The sequence below is a fragment of the Anastrepha ludens genome, chromosome Y, assembly GCF_028408465.1.
Source record: "Anastrepha ludens isolate Willacy chromosome Y, idAnaLude1.1, whole genome shotgun sequence".
NCBI lineage: Eukaryota > Metazoa > Arthropoda > Insecta > Diptera > Tephritidae > Anastrepha > Anastrepha ludens.
This window is the reverse complement of record NC_071504.1, coordinates 5,749,792-5,771,136: the sequence shown is the minus strand read 5'-3', so window position 1 is coordinate 5,771,136 and position 21,345 is coordinate 5,749,792. Positions and strand designations below refer to the sequence as shown.

At 36.8% G+C, this 21,345-nt stretch overlaps 2 protein-coding genes across 2 annotated transcripts; one reads left to right on the top strand and one right to left on the bottom strand.

The window, feature by feature from the left end:
• The first annotated feature begins 7,706 nt into the window (after positions 1–7,706).
• Positions 7,707–11,909, top strand: LOC128870598 (uncharacterized). Its single transcript, XM_054113251.1, has 4 exons — positions 7,707–7,729; positions 10,889–11,072; positions 11,131–11,699; positions 11,858–11,909. The coding sequence occupies exons 1-4, from the start codon at positions 7,707–7,709 to the stop codon at positions 11,907–11,909; spliced, it is 828 nt and encodes a 275-aa protein (XP_053969226.1).
• A 4,950-nt stretch (positions 11,910–16,859) lies between these two features.
• LOC128870609 (putative nuclease HARBI1) lies at positions 16,860–17,430 on the bottom strand. Its single transcript, XM_054113262.1, has 2 exons — positions 17,082–17,430; positions 16,860–17,024 (listed from the first exon to the last, which is right to left on the bottom strand). The coding sequence occupies exons 1-2, from the start codon at positions 17,334–17,336 to the stop codon at positions 16,860–16,862; spliced, it is 420 nt and encodes a 139-aa protein (XP_053969237.1). The 5' UTR covers positions 17,337–17,430.
• Between the last annotated feature and the right edge of the window lie 3,915 nt (positions 17,431–21,345).

The window sequence follows — 21,345 nt, the reverse complement described above, 5'->3', positions numbered from 1 at the left end:
CAAATATGTTTTGGTCATATTGTACATCAACAGAATTTGACTCTTGCCGTCGCCGAATCAGAATATCACTGGCCATATTTTCTTGAAATTTATTCCATAGACTAACAGAATCAGTTACTTGACAAAACACTACTATGACGGCAAATAAATATCTTAATGATGTAGCTGAACTACAAACAGCTGCTTCTGATAATGTATTTTCCCAGTGAGAATCGTCTTCCAAGAGCCCCATAGCTTTGCATGCTGCTTGATAAGTATTGTAAACAACACCTTGTAAAGTTCTTAGGTGAGCAAAGGATGTCGGGCCTTTTACAATATGAAGTAACATTCTCAGATAAAAGCATTCGCTGTTGTTGGGATGAATCACATAGACTCTGCCAAGAGCATCCGTTTTTTTTACTCCGGGGAAACCATCAACCGCAGTACCTTTTTTCGCCGTTGAAAAGCTTTAGAACTCTGGTTCCATGTATAGTAACTTGGAACTCTGTCATATGTCAGTGTTTTCGCGAAATCATCTTGAGCACATAACTTGAAGAATGCTGTCAATGTTGTATCCGGCGGGTTATTAATATCTTCTTGTATATTGTTCTCAGTAAAATATACCCTTTGTCCATTTTCTAAATGAACTGCAAGGTGGACAATTGTGGGAGACCGGTCGTGCACTTCGAATGATAAAATCCTCCATACAGCTTCAGAGCTGCAGATGTAACGTCCAGACTGATATATTTCCACTTCATTTGGTGATTGTATGCTGAAAGTGGCTTGATCACTGCCTTTATTAATGTACTTAGTAACATATTGGATTGACTTTATTGAATTGCACAACTCCACGTTGATGTGGGCATCAAAAATTTTCAAAAGGAGCGGATTATAGGGAACGATCCATCGGTTGTCAATATCAATGTTTCGGACGGTAGCAATTTGCCCACCCCCTTCTGGCGATCGTCGACGATATTTGGGGTATCCATCATCGCTAGTAATTGTTTCAGTTTGGAACAACTTCGGAAATTTTTTGGTGCATTTAGAATCTCGCATACATGGAGAATTCGGGTTTAAAGTCCCGCAAGGGCCGTGTACCATATGTTTCTTTACGATTTCGTATAGGATAGGATCTTCATCTTTATCCGGTAATTCAGCTGAAATAACCCTGTCAATTTGGTTTGGTCTAATTTTGTTCACTAACCACACCAGCAGGTGTACATGTGGCAAGCCACGCTTCTGCCATTCTATTGTGTACATATGACAGTGCGGCGGACCGAATATATGAGACTTGTTAATGAGGTGCAGAATTTTCTGTACTTTTAAATGGAAGACTCTGTTAACTATATCGTATCTGTCTTGTGGTGAATTGGTGTTAATATTTTCTCTGATTTCCGACCAATTTGGGTTACATGTTGCAGTTATAAATAAATCAGGTTTGCCGTACTTTCTGACGTAAGCCAGGGCGTCTTGCGATTTTTCGTGTAAATATCGAGGTCCACCTGTGAATGATGAAGGTAGTATAACCAACTGCCCAATGCCGTTGTGGTGTTCATTCGCCTGTAAAGCATCCTGAAGATGAACGTAATTTTCGGCTCTCAATTTAGTTTGATTATTACGGATGTAGGCCAATCTCTCAGATTCAATTTTAGCATATTGATCTACCAAGTATTGGTTTGTTAACATTCCATATCTAAGCAAAGTGTTGAAATCATTACGTCTTGTCATTATACGGTAGCAATAGTAGTTCATACATGACACTGTTTTACGCAGAGGTGTACCACCGATTGGGTCAACTTGAGAAATATTAATAGCATAACCATTTTCTCCACGACATAGCATCAAAGGATATTGTAAGCTGTCATAAGATCTGTGTAACTCTGAAATTTTTTGCAAATTATCATCACGACTATGCAATACAATATCTCTTTTGTCAAATTGCTGTCCGGCTATCACCACTGCTACTTCACTCGTGGAAGGCGCATTGTATCGTCCTCTGTGTTCTCCAACAGGAACTTTATTTGCATGGATTACGACATTAAAGTCAGGAGTATCTGCTGGAACACTCTCAATCGCAGTTTTGAAAGACTGTATGTAGCAATTATGAGAATGTAACATATCTTGGAGAGATCTAATCAAATCTCTATCAATTGGCCGTGCAACACTTGAACACCTCGTAGATGCTTGTGTATCTGGATCTGCAATAAAATATATTTGCAGGAATTTGTGATCATCGGGTCGAAGTGGTAGCAAGCTCCCAGCTAAGTGGTATACTTGCCCTGAATTTTAAATGTAGGCATGAAGCCACGCTCAACGACTTGCTTACTCTTAAAAGAGGTCATTTGAAATGCGTTATTGTAATGGCGTATATAGCGTATGAAATGATTAGATTTCTGATGATCACCCGTAAGAAGAGAGTGAAGTGGTTCAGGTGGAGGGAGAATTTCTTCTAATTTGACTTTTCCTTGTAAACAACACATACCTTTCGATTCGTCCTTGAATTTCAATGCGAAGCAATGTTCACACACTACTGACATAGTACCTATTGATACTATTCGGTCGTCCTTGTAAGAAATCGAAGGATCATAATTCATGGCCGAATTTTCTTTACTCACCCATGAATTAGTAACTCGTGCTGATGATTCTCTGGCTCTCTTTATTCGATGTCTGTCCTTATCTCGGGTGCGGCGAAGCTCACGCTCTCTTGAAGATTCTCCCTCTCTCTGAGTTCTATATCTATCCCGAAGCTGACTGAGTCGAGCCTCACGCTCTGCTGACGATTCTCTGTCCCTCTGAACCGTATGCCTATCTCGATCCCGGCTGCAACGAACCTGACGCTCTACTGAAGATTCCCTCTCTCTCTCAGCTCTATATCTATCCCGCATCTGACTGCGGCGAGCCTCACGTTCCGTTGACGATTTTTCATCTCTTGCTGAACGTAGTCTTCTGGCGACCACTGTACTACGACCTATGTTCGAACGACGACGTCTTCCAGCCATGACTTTATAATTTTTGTGAAAATTTACTCAGTTCTATATGTATGATTACCTATCCACAAATTGTCATATTATTAGTACGTGCCGCAGTTAAAAATATGTAAATACTTACCATTTAGAAACAAAAGATAATTACTGATGTAATATCTTGAAAAATATTTTTTTCAATTATATGCTGTAAAGAGTCATATACATAGATCTATATTAAAACAACAATGTATTTAAGGTATTTAATTGGTTAAGGATTAATGATGTACCTATTTGCTGAAATCACTTCGAAAATAAGCTATTAGTTGTCGTAAAAAGTAAATGACAAAAAATGTTATTGTATGGAATCGATAGCAAACTAAACGCGCTCCGAATCAATAAAAACTATTCAAAAACTGTATTTTAACACGTTCCCTGTCCCAATACAAAAATGCAAAATTGACCGACACGTCCAACAGCGTTTTTTGAATAATTAGTTTTTTTGTAGTCATAGCTTTATATAATACTAATAATTAAAAAAAACGGATGTAGGGTATTTCTACCTGAAACACATATGGTCCATGAGCGTAGAGGGACATTTTTGCTTCTGCACGTTCATGAAACACATGTGGTTTATATATCCCCTGACGCACATATGGCTCAGGAACGTATCAGTGCTTATCAGGCGCACGTTTCCTGAACCATATGTGGCTCAGCGGACAGGGAACGTGTTAATTATGTGGGATTTACTAATATAGAACGTGAAAATAGCGTTTTATTTCGCTGTAAAACTAATAATTAAAAAAAACGGATGTAGGGTATTTCTACCTGAAACACATATGGTCCATGAGCGTAGAGGGACATTTTTGCTTCTGCACGTTCATGAAACACATGTGGTTTATATATCCCCTGACGCACATATGGCTCAGGAACGTATCAGTGCTTATCAGGCGCACGTTTCCTGAACCATATGTGGCTCAGCGGACAGGGAACGTGTTAATTATGTGGGATTTACTAATATAGAACGTGAAAATAGCGTTTTATTTCGCTGTAAAACTAATAATTAAAAAAAACGGATGTAGGGTATTTCTACCTGAAACACATATGGTCCATGAGCGTAGAGGGACATTTTTGCTTCTGCACGTTCATGAAACACATGTGGTTTATATACCCCCTGACGCACATATGGCTCAGGAACGTATCAGTGCTTATCAGGCGCACGTTTCCTGAACCATATGTGGCTCAGCAGACAGGGAACGTGTTAATTATGTGGGAATTACTAATATAGAACGTGAAAATAGCGTTTTATTTCGCTGTAAAATTGTATGTGCATATAATTACATGGAATTCAGTACATACATAGATACATATGTACATACGTCCGAAATGAAATAATGCGAGCGATTCGTAAATACATACATACATACGTCACCATACGATGTAATTCAACATTAATGAGGTGTGGTGAGATTATCGCTTAACGCCTGTTGCTTCATTCGGTTGACAGCGAACAAACACACAAACAGCTTTTTTTGGAAAAAGAGCTGCTTTTGTTTAAACAATTTTGGTTAAATAACAAATATATCAATTTTTTTTTTTATGCAGAACGAAAGTAAATATTTCAAAGTTAAACTCTAAGAAAGTTTCATTTTAATTGGTTGATTCGTTTATGATTTATGGCCGTGAAAACAAAAAAATTATGTTTTTTTGCCACATTTTGACCGATTGCCACGCCCCCTTTATATATTTCTTCACATTATATAGATATAAACCTTCCTCTTCAATCAATCTATCTTTAAAAAAAACCGCATCAAAATCCGTTGCGTAGTTTTAAAGATTTAAGCGATTACGTGGACATAGGGACAGAAAAAGCGGCTTTGTTTTATAATATCGTCCCCTTAGTATTAAAATAGCCTATACATTTTTTGATGTTTTGAGAAAATGAATTTCAAACTTTTTGTCGAATGTAGCTCTCACTCAAATCTCGTTATGTCTGTAAGTATTTATTATTTTTTGACTGACGTTTTGACCCACTTTGTGGAACTAGAATTTGACCAAATTTTGACCACATATAAAATCGACGATGGAGAATCCAAAAATTCAATAAAAAAATAATAGCCTATGAGCACATAGGCTATTGTTATACTAAGGGGACGATATGTAGTGATATAAGCATAACATAAATAATTGGCGCGCACACTTCTGTTAGATGTTTGGGCGAGTTCCTCCTATTTGTGGTGTGTGGCTTAATGCCGTTTCACAAATGGGGGATCCTACAGTTTTAAGTCGATTTCAAGCGGCAAGTGGTTTGTTATGAGGAGTTTTTTCATGGCAGAAATGCACTCGGAGGTTTGCCATTGCCTGCCGAGGGGCAAGTACTACTATTCGAACCTATGCACTCCCGAATAGTAGTAACGTACTCATCATTCGGCTAAGGCGGCCCCCGTATATGTAAATGAATATTGTTCCTTTTCATTGTAAATTTAAATTTCAATTTTCATTATTAAACTAATGCAAAATGAAAAATAATTTAATGTTCAATTTCCATACTATTTCTTAACTATAATTTATAAAAAAGCAAAATACTGTAAAATAAATAAAAGATGGGTGTAATAATTCTTAATGACACTACACTCAGACATTATGAGCAACACTTTAATCTTTAAGTATATAAGTTGTTGTAAATAGGTCGAGGGGATTACCTGTCGATATATATTGGCTCCATTATTAATAAATAAAACTTTTTGTATTTATGTACATCAATTATTGAACTTATGCAAAAAATAATATAAACACAAACAAAAATTTCATTTTTATTCTTAATGATAATTTATAAAAACAAAAGCGAAGTACTGTAATTCAAAAGGCGGATGTATTGATCACAGACATGTGTAATCATTTTTAAATTAGGTTCATACACTTAGACATTATAAGCAGAACTTTAATCTACGATAAACTTTGTTTCTTTATGTAATATTACGTTCTACGATTATCTACTTTTTCGTGCTTTACTCCCAATCCGTAATTAAAAATTTGTCTCCAAAATCTGAGATTATAAAATAATCCTGGATAATAACCATACTGTGTTTTTTGTGGAATAGATCATTATTTCTACGAGTGTAAAGAAAAACGTTAAAGTAAAAATTAAATAAAATAGATGCCGGCATAGAAAACAGGTTTGTAACATAATTCTAATAAAATGTTTATTAAGTATTATTAACCGTACATTCATTTAACAGAAAAAAGCGTATGTCCATAAAGGTGAGTCCTCTTATTACTTACTATAAAATGTAATATCGAATTTCGAATGCGTATCCCACTGTTTATTATTACCAGCCAATTGCACAATTAAATTAGTTATTCCTTCTCCTTGTGGTTTCTTCATATCGTTAATAATAATTAAACAAACCAAAAGCTCCGAAATAAAGCGAAAGGTGTCGCTACTGTCGCTGTTAAACTAGTTGAAGGTATAGTTTTTGAAGAATACGCTGATCCAGTTGATATTAACGGTATTAAATCGGCCCCACCTGCCAATTTTCCGACTCCCCCTTTTTCAGTGTTAAAAAGCTCAATTGAAGATAAGTCTGCTGTTGGATTTGGATAAATGTCTTTAGTACTTTTCGAGTATTTAGTGGCCTTTTTTGATTTTTTCTCCGCTTGGTTGCGACAGAAGGAAATCTAGCGATTTTCTGGTGCTTTCTGACTCTATGGAATGCAAAGTTAAATTCGTTTGATAAATAAAATAATATAAATTCAATTAGAAATTAAAAGGTTGTTTTGTAATAATAACTTGAATTAGTTTGATTGGCAGGAGGCATCTGGGGAGCTGATCGCTTTTTGCTAGTAGGCGATTTGTATGTAGGTGCAAGTTTAGCAGCAATTACTTTACCAACTTCTTTATCCGTTTCCATTAAGGTTTCTTAAACGCTTCTAGCGGTTGTAAAACAATATCCATGCGCATCAGTTTCTTATTTATAGTGTTAACTTCTTCCTTTGTTGGAACTCCAGCTTCTTGTTTTAATATGTTTTTTTCACTCGTCGACATATTCAAGGATTGATTTTTCACTTTATTTTTTTGCGCTCTTTTCGGTATTCTTTGACATTTGTGGACAAATTTCTGGGAACTATGCCTTCTACATGTGGTAAATTTAGAATATTATCCTCTTTTCTAGTGCAGAGTTCCATTCTGTTAAACATAAAATTCGCAGTTTCTAAATTCCCAAGCGGAAATGGATATGCGTATTTGGCAGATTTTAGCCTTTTAATTTTCTTTAACTGCGCCATTTGACTTGTGTTATTAGGTGATACCACCGCTTGTTTCAGTGAATTTTTACTTCCTGGCTTACGACTTCGCTTTTTAGGTTAATTAACTTCGTCAAGCTGCGGTGGTGAATTATTCAATACACAAGGCATCATAACCTCTGAGAAGCTACTACTATTAATATTGCTTGCCAAATCTATAGCACTACCATGATCGCAGTTAATAGGCATGTTTGGAGATTTTTCCAATCCCTCAGGAGAAACCGAATTCGTATCGCCAGACGTCAAGCGATTCAATAATGTTGGAGATGGCGTTATAGTGGTTCCCCAAGGCAAATTGATAAATTGGCTCTCATTCCCACCATAAATCTGGGCCGAAGCCATGCAATTCGTATTTGGAGATAATGGTTTTTAAGGTTTCTGCTTAGAAATTTTCTTAAAGATATTTAGTTTATTTTTATCTAGTTCTGCTGACAATTTCATTCCTGGAAATGCTTTCTTATCATGACCCAGGGACACATTTACAGGTATTTGCACATTATCAAGAACGCCATCACGGATGAGATTGGAAACAGCATCAAAACGGTTATCTTTCATCAAAGTTTTCGGAAGGGCCACTTATGAGATAAGTGCCAATTCTGGTTTTGATATACAAGTTTGAGCTGTGCAATTTGTAACTAGTGGCGGAGGTAAACATTCTTTCATAGATGGAGTAGCACTGTTGCTTTTAGAAGTCGATAATAAAGGTAAACATAGCTTCTTTTCATTCAGCTTTGCTAAGCCCTCTGGCTTATTTGACTAGACGTTGTTTTTGTGTCTATTCAATAATTTTTTCTGATACTTTGACTGTTTTTTAAGAAACTTTGATCTTAGCCAAGAATGATAGAAAGAAGATTGCGCCCATCAGAGCGTACGTGACGTCACGTTTGCAGATAAATTTAGTGCTTTTTTATACCGAAAATGCGACAATTTTTAAGTTTGGTGTTTGTTTCTTTTTGTTTTTAATTTAAGGCTACCGAGACTTTAGGTTGAAAAAAACTGTATTATTATACAAAAGAAGTTTAAAAAAGGCCACTCTGAGAAGATTTTAGTGCTAATGAAAATTTTTTTACTCTTATAAAATTTGATAATTTGAAAGTGCAAATTTAATGTTTGGCTCCATTTAAGGCTATGCAAAAATATTAAATGCCCCTCTCTCAACTCTTCTTAAGATTGAAAACCTTTTTACATGTTTTAAAAAGCCTTTGAATTTATTGAATGCGAATTGAAACCATAGAGGTGTAATCGTTTCTTCCGGTCATCAATCCTTAGTGAGACATAGAGCATCAAGAGGTGTATTCATAGTAAAAATAAGCAACGAAATACCAGAAAATACTAAAGAAACCATACTGACATTTTTACAAAAAGAGTACCTTATCTAGTTACATAACTTCAAATATAGCAAAAAAGTCGTTCCCTTAACAAAAGAATTTCGCTTAACAAAAAAAAACTCATAAATTAAATTGTACATAAGCATAACACATTTATTTTAAAAAAATGTACATTCTACAGACAATTTGTCACGCATACAAAGTTCTTACTTAACACAATAAAAATTTCGTGTTTTATTTTCTTTAAATGGGCATTTAGTGCGTTTTTATATCCAAAGCTAGGCAACTCTGCAGTAGCGAGAGAGAGATTTGACTGCCGAAAGCAGAAGAACACCAACAACACCGGCAATCGTGGGCAATGCCACCAGATGTTAAAAAAAAGTAAAGCTAAATAAAACTGAGTGAATTATTTAAATAATTATTAAAAAACTAAAACTCCGAGACAAAAAATAATAAAAATAACAAAAAAAAATGCTAAATCAAGTTACGAAAATGGTAATCTGGCCATACTGGAGCTAAAATCACGTAACTAGTTGTCAAATTCGCTGAGCGCAAAGTAAAGGGACCATGATACGTGCCATTTAATTATTCTTTGCATCATGGATCTTAGCCATAAGGCCGAGAAGCGATAACCATACACAACCAACAAACTACCTAGTCAATACATTTTCTAATAAACCTTTTGAGAATTACACGCTCACAAAAATTAATGTACGAAATATTTACCCCCGATTCACTTAAACTGACTTTCAGTATCTAAACCAAAAATAGAAAAGCCAAAAAACTGTTTTCAATAAATAATCAGAAATGTCCTACAATGCAAATTTTAAAAAAAAATTTTTTTTCCTGTGATTCGAACTAAGAATTTTGGATCGGAAGCTCACATTGCTAGCCGCTCGCTAGCTATCGCGCCATACTGTCGGTGCTGGCCTAAAAGTTATTTAGTTCGTCGCTACGTTTATATGTAATATTCGTAGCCAAGATGGTCGCTTTTTCGTTTCACTTTTTCTCAAATCACTCCCAACGATTCTAAAGAAGTTTTCACTTCAAAATATGGGTAGTAAAATCTGACGTACGCTGACGGAAGTGACGCATTGCCCTTTCTCTATGCCCCTTTTCTCTTTTGGTTTGTGTTTTTGATGGTTTATTTAGTTGGTAAGTGTTTATTTTAAATTTTTCCAACGAATACATAAACCACCACTTTGAATATTTGAATATTATCTGCGCAGCACAATAGTGTTTTTGCTACTATATTTCACCTCAAACTGTGCATGTGTAATTGTGCCTGCGAATGTTTTGTTACAATGGAGAAACTACTCAGAGTGTTTCGCTGCTACATTTGACATCAAACTGTGGCTCATCATCATAAATGTGTGGCTTACAAAGTATATTCACTAATTTTGCTAATAGCAAAATTGCATAGCTGGAAACATAAAACGCCTCTGTTAGCTGTCCTACATAAAAGTAAATTTTGGTAACTGTGCATGTTAATTATTAATTGCGCAGTTACCTTGTAAAGCAAATTAAACTTTAGAACAGCCATTTTCATACGCCGCCGGCCACGGCATCTACACCAGAGCAGCTATAGAAACTTGGTTAAGAATTTGCGCTAGCTAAGCTACGAACCATTTCTGGTTCCATTTTGCAAAGACGTTACTACAGTGCACATCAAACAGTGGACGTTACTCTTATATGTATGTAAGAATTTACCTGTTATGCAAAAAACAAAAATAAAACACTAGTAGCCATCGGAAGCAAAGCAGCACGGCAGTAGCAAACCACTTCATTTAGTATTTTTACAAAATTTTTACATTGGATTTTATTCGTTTTGGTCACATATTATTAGCTTTTTTTAATCAGTAAAGAAAACTTTCTTTTGATCGTTGGCACTGTGACCCTGTTGCTTTTTCATTTGGATTTGTTTTTCTTGAACCTTTGCCTGCGATTGAATTTTTTGATGTCCTCGAACCATTTTGTTGATATTTCTTTTGATAACCAGCCCTATCATAGAATCCGTCGTAGACAGTTTTTCGTAGAAACTAAGAAATTTTAATCATACAATTCGAATAGCTCCGAACGCACATTCGAAATTCGTAGAGTAGCATTCACTGAATACACTCGTAACGTCAAATCTTACCGTTTCGTACAATTTTTCTACGACAACGTTAGACTAACGGACAAAAATTAGAAGTAGTAATAAAAAGAAAATTTAAAAGGAGAAAAATACGAAAGCTGTAAAATGTAAGTCCTATATTAACTGAACTATAAACAAAAAGGAATTTTTTAAGTATATGAACTTTTATTGGATTTTTACAGGTACAAAGTTGTAACAACACGTCAGCAGTATGCTAGTTTGTTGGAACTAATAAAGGAGAAGCCAGAAATTGCTCAGGGGTTCTCCAAATGCTCGAAGGAAGAGGTAGCCGAGTTTTGGCAAAATGTTGCGAAGCAGCTTAATAGTATAGGCCTACCGACCAAAGATGTATCAAGCTGGAAAAAGGTAATAAAGGGCTGTATATAAGTACATTAACCGTTTGCACAACATATTTTTATTTCAGGTGTGGTTAGATTGGAAGGCTTATATAAAGCGAAAATTGTCAGAAAACAAGAGGGAGCAAACAACAACTGGCGGTGGCCGCTATAAGCAGCACCACTTTAATGAGATGGAAGAAGAAGTAATCAGACTGACCGCTTTAGAGACCAGCACACACGGTATCCCAGGCACAGTAAGTGTGGGACTACCTGCTACTGTCGAGGCAGAGAATAGTGGACCCGATCCGGACGTATCCATGCTGTCGGATAACTGCAGTCCTTCTTTCACGAGACGTGCACCAACTGTCCAAAAGCGAGTCGGTACAAGTACTGCAGATCTTCTAAAAGAGCAGCTAGCGCTTCAAAAGGACTTCCAAGCAAAGAGTCTGCAGCATTTTGAACAGCAAGATATGAAGCTAGACAATCTCGCTTCGACTATGCAGAGAATGTGTTCGGCACTGGAAAAAATGTGCGACCTGAAAGCCGCCGACCTGGAAGAAACGCGTAGGCACCATAGAAATATGGAGTGCTTGAATGCGGCCAAAAATGAAATAAAACAACAAATGTTAGAAGTCGAGAATAAGAGCCTCGAAGCGTTGTCAAAAAAAAATAATAATTCACATTTTTTATTGAAAACTATAAATGTTTACTGTGCCTTACTTGTATGTATATATGTATGTAAAAATGAAACAATGAGTAATTGTCAAATTTGTATTTTGGTAAAAAATTAAGAATAAAACTTATGGTTTACAGCGTTTGTATTGTCAAAACTGAACGTCGTTGCTTTACGGCGGCTTCACAATAACTGCTCGCTTGTTCACTGCTGACTTCTGCTCCTCGCAGGGTTGCCATTTGTCACATTCGGTCATCCTGTTCGTCATCTGCCCCAGATGACCCGTCGTTCTCAGCTGCATAATGCGCCCAAAGCTTCATATTGTCGACGCTGGTAGAAGTAAGGTGCGGCCCAGCGAAATCGGCTGCTTTTTCAACCTCGTACCGCCCATTACCTTTATCTTTGACCACGCTATAAGGCCCGATGAACTTGTTCCCCAACTTTTTATCTGAAAACTGTGTTACTTTTATCGCCACCAAATCCGCCTTTTGATATCCCTGACTACTTTTACGCCTCCTGTCGAAATTTCGTTTATACACTTCTTGGGCGGCTTGGATATTGATTCGAGCCTCCTCTCTTAGTTTGTTGCGATCCCCTTGGAATGCGACCAACATTTCATCTTGGAGCAACTTAATTACATCGGCAGACATTTCGTTTCTCATTTTTACACCAAACATAATTTCGTACGGTGTAAATTTTGTTGTTGTATGAACATGTGCGTTAATCGCTTTTTGCACCATCGCTGTATAATTATACCATTTGACTGAATTATTAGCTGACAATTTTGCCAACACAGAAAGTATAACCCTATTGACGCGTTCAATTTGTCCGTTGCCTTTCGGGACACCCGTTGTTATTGCAATATGCTCAATTTTATTTTCCTTGCAGAAATCTTTAAATAAATTTGATAAAAAAGCTGATCCTCTGTCGCTCACAATTCGTTGCGGATTCCCAAATGTTGTAGTCCATGTTTTTAAATGCTTTACTGCTTCCTCTGCGTCCGTTGACTTGGTCGGAAATATCCAAACAAATTTCGAAAATCCATCAACAATCGCAAAAATATACGTATAATTCTTCGCCGTAGGATCTAAAATTCCCAAATGGTCTATATGGATAGTAGACAGTGGAGAGTCACCCTTGTCAATACAATGCAGGAAGTCCTCTTGCTTTCCCAACTTTCGATTATGTACTATGCACTCAATACAATTCGAAATATGCTGCGCTACCTTTTTTTCGAGATGCGGTATAAAATAATCTTGTTGAATTACGTGAATCGTTTTTTGTGTGCCGAAATGGCCGAAGTTATGAACATTTCTTATAATTTCCTTTTCCATACTTCGTGGTACAACGAGCAGTTCTAGGCCCTTTAATTGTTTAAATAAAACTCCGTTTTTCAAAACATAGTCAGCGTAAGGTTTCTGTTCGAGAACTGCAGTTACTGCCTTCAGATGTTCATCATTTTGCTGCGCTTTACGAATTTTTGCTTTTATGTGTGACTCGATTACCATAACCGGATAGCGGCTTAAGGTATCTACGTGTTTCATTCTATCTGCTGAACGATGCTCAATATTAAAATCAAAATCTTGTAAGTACATGAGCCACTGAACTACTTCACGTGGCACATCTTTTTTGGCAGCTGTCTGCTTAAACGCTGCGCAATCTGTTATTAAGTCGAACCGTATACCCATCAAATAATGACGAAGACGTTTCGTCGCTAGATATGCTGCCTTCACTTCCAGAAAGTAACTGTGAAGTTTTTCTTCTTGTGGTGACGTCTTTCGGCTCCAGTAAAACACCGGATGCCACTTGCTCTCATGCTGCTGCACCAATGTTGCCCCAAAGCCATGCTTTGATGCATCGACATGAAGTAGAGTTTTTCCGTTTTGTTTGAAAATCTTTAAAACGGGGTCTTGAGTAAGTGCTGCCTTCAACTTCTGTACTGCTTGCTGTTCTGTGACACCCATTACAAATGCTGCATCTTTTTTCAATAACTGCGTTAGTGGCCTAGCTTTAGTTGCATAATTTTGGATAAACTTTCTAAAATATCCAGTTAATCCTAAAAACGCTTGAACTCCTCTAATATTTTTCGGCATAGGAAAATTTGTAACAGCTTTTATTTTATCTTTACCTGGCCATATGTTGCCATTCTGAATTTCGTGCCCCAAGAAGCTTATTTTATCTCTTAAGAACTTACACTTAGCCCATTTAATTTGCAAGCCGTAAGGTTCTGCTGTTTGCAACACTTTTCGCACATTTGTAAGGCATTCATCGCTTGTTTGACCAAAAACTACTATGTCGTCTACATACATTTCCATTATTCCCTCGTTTATAAGCTGTTGAAAAATATACATAACGTACCGAACGAACACCGCAGGTGAGTTGCAGAAACCAAATGGTGCCCTAGTAAATTCATATAAACCCTCTTTCGTAACGAATGCCGTGAACTTTTGGCTACTTTCTTCGATAGGGACGTGGAAAAAACCATTTTTCAGGTCCATCACTGAAAAAAATCTAGCTGACTGCATTTTCTCTAAAACCTCGTCAATAATCGGTACAGGGAATCGGTCTTTTAAAACATTGGCATTCAGTTTCCTATAGTCTATGCAAACACGATAACTGCCATCTTTCTTTTTTGCTAGGACGACTTTGCCAGCTATATTTGCAGTGGATTCACGCACCATACCCTTTTCTAACCATTCCTCAATTTGCTTTTTAACAACGCCACGCTCTGCTCCAGACATTCGAGTTGGACTCTCATTAAAGTTTAGTAGATTTCCCTTTGTTACAATTCTTAATTGAATAGGGTGTACAGCAGGGTTAGCAACCGGTTTATAATTATTGATTAATTTCATTACAACTTCTCTGTACTGTGGTGCAACGTCAATTTCTTGCCCCGATTCTACAACATTGTATACACACTGAAATGTCCCATCGTGCTTCTGATAAATTTTTCCAGAAAAAAAATACCCATCGGAATTAAATTCCAATTGGAATTGCTGAATGAAATCGTAGCCCACAATCACCTCGCAACTTATATTGCTGTCAGCTATAACAAGGAATGTATGATCGGATTTTATCTTATCCACCAAAACTTCTGCTTTGAGTGCACCTTTAACCGTAGTTGTTACATTTCCCAAACCATACAATTTCGCCGAACTTTTACTCAATTCCAAATTGCTAAAATGTTTCTCATACACAGTTTGCTGCATCAGCGATACATCTGCGCCAGTATCAATCAGACATGAAAAATATTTGTTGTTGATCTGCATTCTCTTGTTTCTCTTGTCATTCGTTATTATGCTTACTGTCCTCTTCCCGTTCGATTTGTCACAATTTTTTGCAATGTGCCCACTACCATTGCACTTGAAACATTTTGTCTCTGCTTCGCATTGTGACCGTATGTGTGAAGTTGACCCGCAGTTGAAACAATGTTGTTTCGAAACTCCACGCAGTTCGCTGCCGCCGTCTCTGCCCTTCTGCGCTGGCTTCGCGTAGTTTTGCTTTTGCTCTACCAGGTTGTTGATTTGATTGCCGCTCATCTGCTGTATAACTTCGAAACGATCTCGCAGCTCTTTAAAAGTTTTGGCGCTATATAAAGGGTATTTCAAGTCGTCACGTACCTTTAGACCATCCACGATATATCGAATGACTGATTCATCTTCCACCGTTCCTAGCGCTGCTAGCTTCCTCATTTGAAGTACGTACTCGTGAAAATTCTCTTCATTTCTCTTTTTCCGTTGTATCAACTTCTGATGAACGTCGGCACTGCTAAGTATCACGTCAAACTCTTCGACTAGTGCTTCACATAAAGCTTCATAGTTTGAGACGCTGACTGTTTCGAGGAATAATTTGGCTGTTCCTCTCATCTTATTTCTTGCATTCACATACTTCTGTTTTTCCGTTAAATCGTACGCAGACGCATTTTCGTTGAAATTCTCCAGCCACGTTCTGATTGGAACTGTTATACCGTCATAATCTGGTATAATTTTTGCAAATTGTTCGACTGTTACGCTCCTACTGGCTTCTAGAATTCTTAACATTTCGAGAAATTCAACTGAATTCGCCGAATTACTGCATACGCTTGATGTTGCCTGCATATTGTTCACGTTAAAATCTTCAGACTCTATCAACTTTAATCCAATTTTCTCAACTTCCACTGAAATTTTTGCTGCTGACTTTAGCTTCGAATCGTCTTCTTCCCCTTCTTCTTGACTCTTTTTTGTTGCTTGCGGCTTCCCACTTTTTTCAACTTCCAACTGAACTTCTACCGGTTTCGGTTCTACTTTTTTCTCTTCGACTTCTAACTGAACTTCTGTTGCTGCTTTACACTTCTTTTTGCTTGATCTACATATAGGCATTCTCGAACATTCTCCTGCTTCGACTTTTTCACAGTATTTTGTTCAGAGGTTGAGCCACCATGTAAAAATGAAACAATGAGTAATTGTCAAATTTGTATTTTGGTAAAAAATTAAGAATAAAACTTATGGTTTACAGCGTTTGTATTGTCAAAACTTCACAATAACTGCTCGCTTGTTCACTGCTGACTTCTGCTCCTCGCAGGGTTGCCATTTGTCACATGTATATATATCGTATTTACTAGGTATGGCTAGACTGGAAGGCTTATATTAAAAGGAAGCTAGCGGAAAACAAAAAAGAACAGTCATATATATAATACATAATACATATATGTAAGTCTTGCTATTTTTTAATTGAATACTATAGTCGTGTTAATGTTGAAGATATAGATTCCCTTATCCGAATAGCTGCATCAGTATATGTTGAAGGAGAAGGTTCACACGTTTGATTAAAATGGTTTTCTTCAACATTTTCTGAAAAATCATCAACCACGCGATAATGCATACAAATATTGTGCAATGCTGCGGCAACGTTCACTATTTGGCAAACCTTCATGGGTTCATAATAAAGCTCACGAGCACCCAGAAGGCATCTGAATCGGTTCTTAAATACACCTATGGTCCTTTCTATAGTATTTCTGGCTTTTGCATTTATTTTATTGTAGTTTCCTTCGGCGCTTCCTGTTGTAGGTGAACGAAAAGGTGTCATTAACCATGGCTCTAGAGCATATCCGGCGTCTCCTGTGGAATAAATAAAATCATTTTAGCAAAAAATTATTCAAACGGTCTATATGTGTATGCACATACCCAAAAGCCAAGTGTTTCGTTCGCCGTTTAGGTATTTATTTTCAAAAAAATTTCGCGCGCTGCTTACGTTCCAAATATGAGCATCGTGGTTGCTGCCAGGATACTGCGCATTCACGTAGCGAATTCTCATTTTATTATCGCATATCTGCAATAAATAAAAAATTAGAAAGATATTTGAAATATCAGTTTTTTCAAGACTTACAATCATAGCATTGATGCTATAGTACCCTTTACGATTAAAATACAGGAATTTGTCCTTAGCTGGCGCAACAATTTTAATGTGTGTTCCGTCTACACATAAAATCGCACCAGGAAATCCATATTTTTGATAAAAGTCCATCTTTGCTTGTCTTTTTTCTTCGTTGCTTAAATCCAGATTCACCCACTGAGGACATAGGTGACATTGAAGAGTGTGTAACACGTCTTTTAATACGCCACAAAATGTGGATTGAGCCATGGGAATGTCAAAGTCCTTTCCCACTCCATGCTGGTACCCACCCTCTGCAAAAAAACGTAATACGGAAGACAAACGCTGGAGCGAAGAGATGGAGCACGACCTCATTGAGCGTACATTTCCATCTAGGACACTTAAGACGTACAAAAACGCTGCCTTATTCAAGCGGTAATTTTTAGTAAACCTGTTTCATAAAATAAAGTTAACCTATGAAGTTATGAAGTTATTCCTATACTTACATTGTGTCCTCGACATCGAGCGGATTGCTTGCGTCCCTTAATATTTTTCGTTGAATTTTCATATTCGCTCTACTTCTTTCACCTTCCGCCTCCACCAACATTATAGAAAATATCAACGAAGAATCCATAACACTTAAAAGCTTTGTTTTTCCAATATATATTGCAGTCTAATTAAATTTATTTACGCTTGTCTTTATTGAAATTTTAATTTATTGCAAAACATTTGATTTCGAAATGTCAAAATTTAAAATATGCGTATGGCAACATCTTTTTCGAATTCACATGGGTTGCATGATAAAAAATTGCTCCGATTCGGAGCGGACATTTACATTCGGAGATTTGCTACGATGGATTGTGCGATAGGGCAGAACATGTTTTAATTAATAAATTTTTACAACGTGGTTGTTCCACTTAACAATATTTATAAAATGCGATAATAGTTCGAAGAAACAGGGCACTTTTATAACGCGGTATTTACTATTACGTTTTTGTTATATGCAATTCCATTTTTGTAATCAACTCCTGGCGTTCCGCGTTTGTGTTTTGCTGCATTTTAAACAAATTAAACATTTCTTAAGAGGGCGTCCATAAATTACGTGAGGTGTTTTTTCAATTTTCTGACCCTCCCGCCCCCCCTGGTGAGATGTCGTGAGATTTTATTCAACCCCCTCCCCCATCCCCCAATCTCACATGAGATTTTTCAAAATGTGGGTTTCTTATGTAAACGCGTTGGATTGTTATTATAAAAAGAAAAAAAGTTGCTTCGTGCTTTTATTTACGACTAGTTAAGACTAGTAATCAATATTGCTGAGAGTTATAAGTGTAATAAAAATTTAACAATAGAAGACTTAAATCGTAACTACTGCGATTAAAAAAAGAATATCTACTCTAATTCAGTCCATGGAGAATCATGCGCGGTTTCAAGAGAGACTATTGGGGCCAACATGTCCATATGATTTTCCGTAAAATCATGTGCTCCTTCAACTTCGTTCTAATCTAGCCACTCTAAGCCGTTGACGCTTGCGCACAGTAACTCATTAGCTCGTCTTGCGACAATCCGTGAGGGTCGCACTTTGCGGAACATACGCGCTTGCTTAGCTGGTGCAATGTGAGCTGCTCTCCTGTGCTCTGCAGCTCTTGTGATAGATGGGAAGTAAATACCGCATGTACTGCAGCATATTTTCTCTAAATCATCACGTATACTTGGGCAATAGAGATCAATAGGCGTGCTGATAAAGGCATTCAGCGGTTGAATCGATACGCGGAGCATACGCGCTTGCTTAGCTGGTGCAATGTGAGCTGCTCTCCTGTGCTCTGCAGCTCTTGTGATAGATGCGAAGTAAATACCGCATGTACTGCAGCATATTTTCTCTAAATCATCACGTATACTTGGGCAATAGAGATCAATAGGCGTGCTGATAAAGGAATTCAGCGGTTGAATCGGTACGCGTATTTAAAGTCCGGAATTGTCAAACGTCAACCTGAGTGATAGGGCGTTCGGCTCATAGTGGCGCGAAAACAACCGACAGGCTACAATGTACCGCAAATTCAGATTAAATTGAGCTATTTGGTATAAAACAAATATGGTGGTTTGACAGTAGTAATGTATAACGTCGAAGTATGAATGAAATTATTTTCTTTCGAACGAATTAGTGAATGATCTTAATCATACTACGATTACGCTTGAGATTAAATCTTAAGCACGAACAATTTTTTTGTTTCAATCAGAAAAAAACTTGCGTGATATTTGCCGAGACCCCCCCCCCTCTCCAACGTAAGATTAGATGAGATTTGACTCGACCCCCTCCCCCCCTTAAACATCTCACGTAATTTATGGACGCCCCCTAAGCACATTATTTTTTCACCGAACCGACACTGACATGAGTCAAACGAGTCAGGAATTACGGAAAGTAGGTGGTAAAAAAATACCATACAGGAATGATATAAAAGAATTAACAATTTCCAAGAATAGTTTGCGCAAAGTAACGCAAACTATGACGCTTTCAAACATCATGCACTCATGTATGCGTATGCTAAACGAAATATATTTATATATACATTTTTTATACATATATTTTTATAGAATATGTTCTATTAATGAGCTTGAAGTGAGTGGCATATCAAAGCAGGACATTGTAACATGCGCTCTCCATAATAATATCTGCCATTGATATCCAGGCATGCCCGTTATGATGCATACCAGATGGATCAAATTCGAGCAACTGTACTTTAGCACTATTATAAGCATTAAGTATTTTTATTACTACGGAAAATTGGTTATATTACACTTCTATCACAAATGAGGAATTACAATTTCACCACACCTGTCTACAACGGTTCTTATAGTGTGTATTTACCTTATGTTAAGTACTGACTTTTTGTGAAAGAACGTGGTTTAATATTATATGTAAGAATCATAGCAACCCATGATTGTAAGAATCATAGCAAGTCATGTAGGTACATTTTGTTCAACCGTTATTCTTAGTTTTCATATGTATAGTTAGTTGAAATAAAGCAACCGTAGCAAATTCACGTGCGGATATATAAAGGTAACATAACCTTACGTTATATTGATAAAAATGTCCGAAATAAAAATTTTTAAAACAAATAAAAATAATGAAATGTTGGGTATTTCTATTATTTAGAAAGAATAACAAAACAAAGGACATATAATTGGCCCAAAAAAGTAAAATAATGCGGACTAGAAAAAAGAAATGGAACATGAAAGAACCAATAACTGTAGACGATATTGATATGCCACTTAATTTATATGTCCTTGAAGGCGAGCTTTTTGTCTTAGCAGAAAAGTGGGTCGATGATGAACTTTTTATAATATTGGGGACAAAATCTTCATTGGAAATGCTGAGTAGCAGTGACTGCTGGGCTGCTGATGGAACTTTCCATGTTGTTCCTCGCGTTATGATGAAACTTTTTTCCATACATGGCAGAGTACATGGCGAAATCGTGCCCCTCGTTTTTTGCTTGATGAGTATGTCGCTGTTTTTAACGAGTTGCTGACGATTGCAGGTAACCATGAACTAAATTTATACCCTCAGCGTATAATTTGGGATTTCGAAATGGGTATCATATCGGCAATTAAGCAATGTTACGCAAATACTGATTTACGTGGCTGTTTGTTCCATTTTGGACAACTAATATGGCGAAGGGTTCAGAAGGAGAGGTAATTAAAGCCTATTTTATGGTTGTGTATGTATACTAAGTAATAATATGTTCTTTTTATGTATAGATTGGCTCAAAAATATGGGACTTCGGTGGAATTCGCACTGCAAGTCCGAATGATTAAAAGCTTAGCTTTCGTACCGCCAAGCGAAATACCGAATTACTTTCAAACATTACTTAATAACTGCGATGATGAAAGTGTAAAAAATTTACTAGTTTGGTTTGATAAAAATTATATTAATATAAATAATAATAATTCCAAATATTCTCCCGAGTTTTGGTCAGTGCATGACCATAATGCATCGCAAACAGAAACGTTTCCTAGAACACAAAACAATATTGAAGCGTGGCATCGCCGGCTGAAAGTTATTGTTGAAAGAAGGAACTCGCAATTTTACCATCTTGTGCTAAGTTTGCAAAAGGAACTTATTTTAGCGAAAACTCAAATATCAAGAAAAGAAAATGGAGAAAGAGTTAGAAAAAAAAGGAAAATAATTAAGAAAAACAAACAGCTGCGAAGAATTATTAAGAAAAGATTAAGTCACACTACATATTAAAAAAGAATTGCAAAAAATATTGTAATTGGCTAAACT

Bases quoted from the DNA above. Each gene is read 5' to 3' on its own strand.
- LOC128870598 (XM_054113251.1), top strand. From the start codon at position 7,707: ATGACCCAGGGACACATTTACAG. The intron at 7,730-10,888 runs GTATTTGCACAT...GGATTTTTACAG, and splicing joins ACCCAGGGACACATTTACAG to GTACAAAGTTGTAACAACAC. The intron at 11,700-11,857 runs GTTGTCAAAAAA...TATGGTTTACAG, and splicing joins GAGAATAAGAGCCTCGAAGC to CGTTTGTATTGTCAAAACTG.
- LOC128870609 (XM_054113262.1), bottom strand. From the start codon at position 17,336: ATGGCTCAATCCACATTTTGTGGCGTATTAAAAGACGTGTTACACACT. The intron at 17,025-17,081 runs GTAAGTCTTGAA...TATTTATTGCAG, and splicing joins ATAGCATCAATGCTATGATT to ATATGCGATAATAAAATGAG.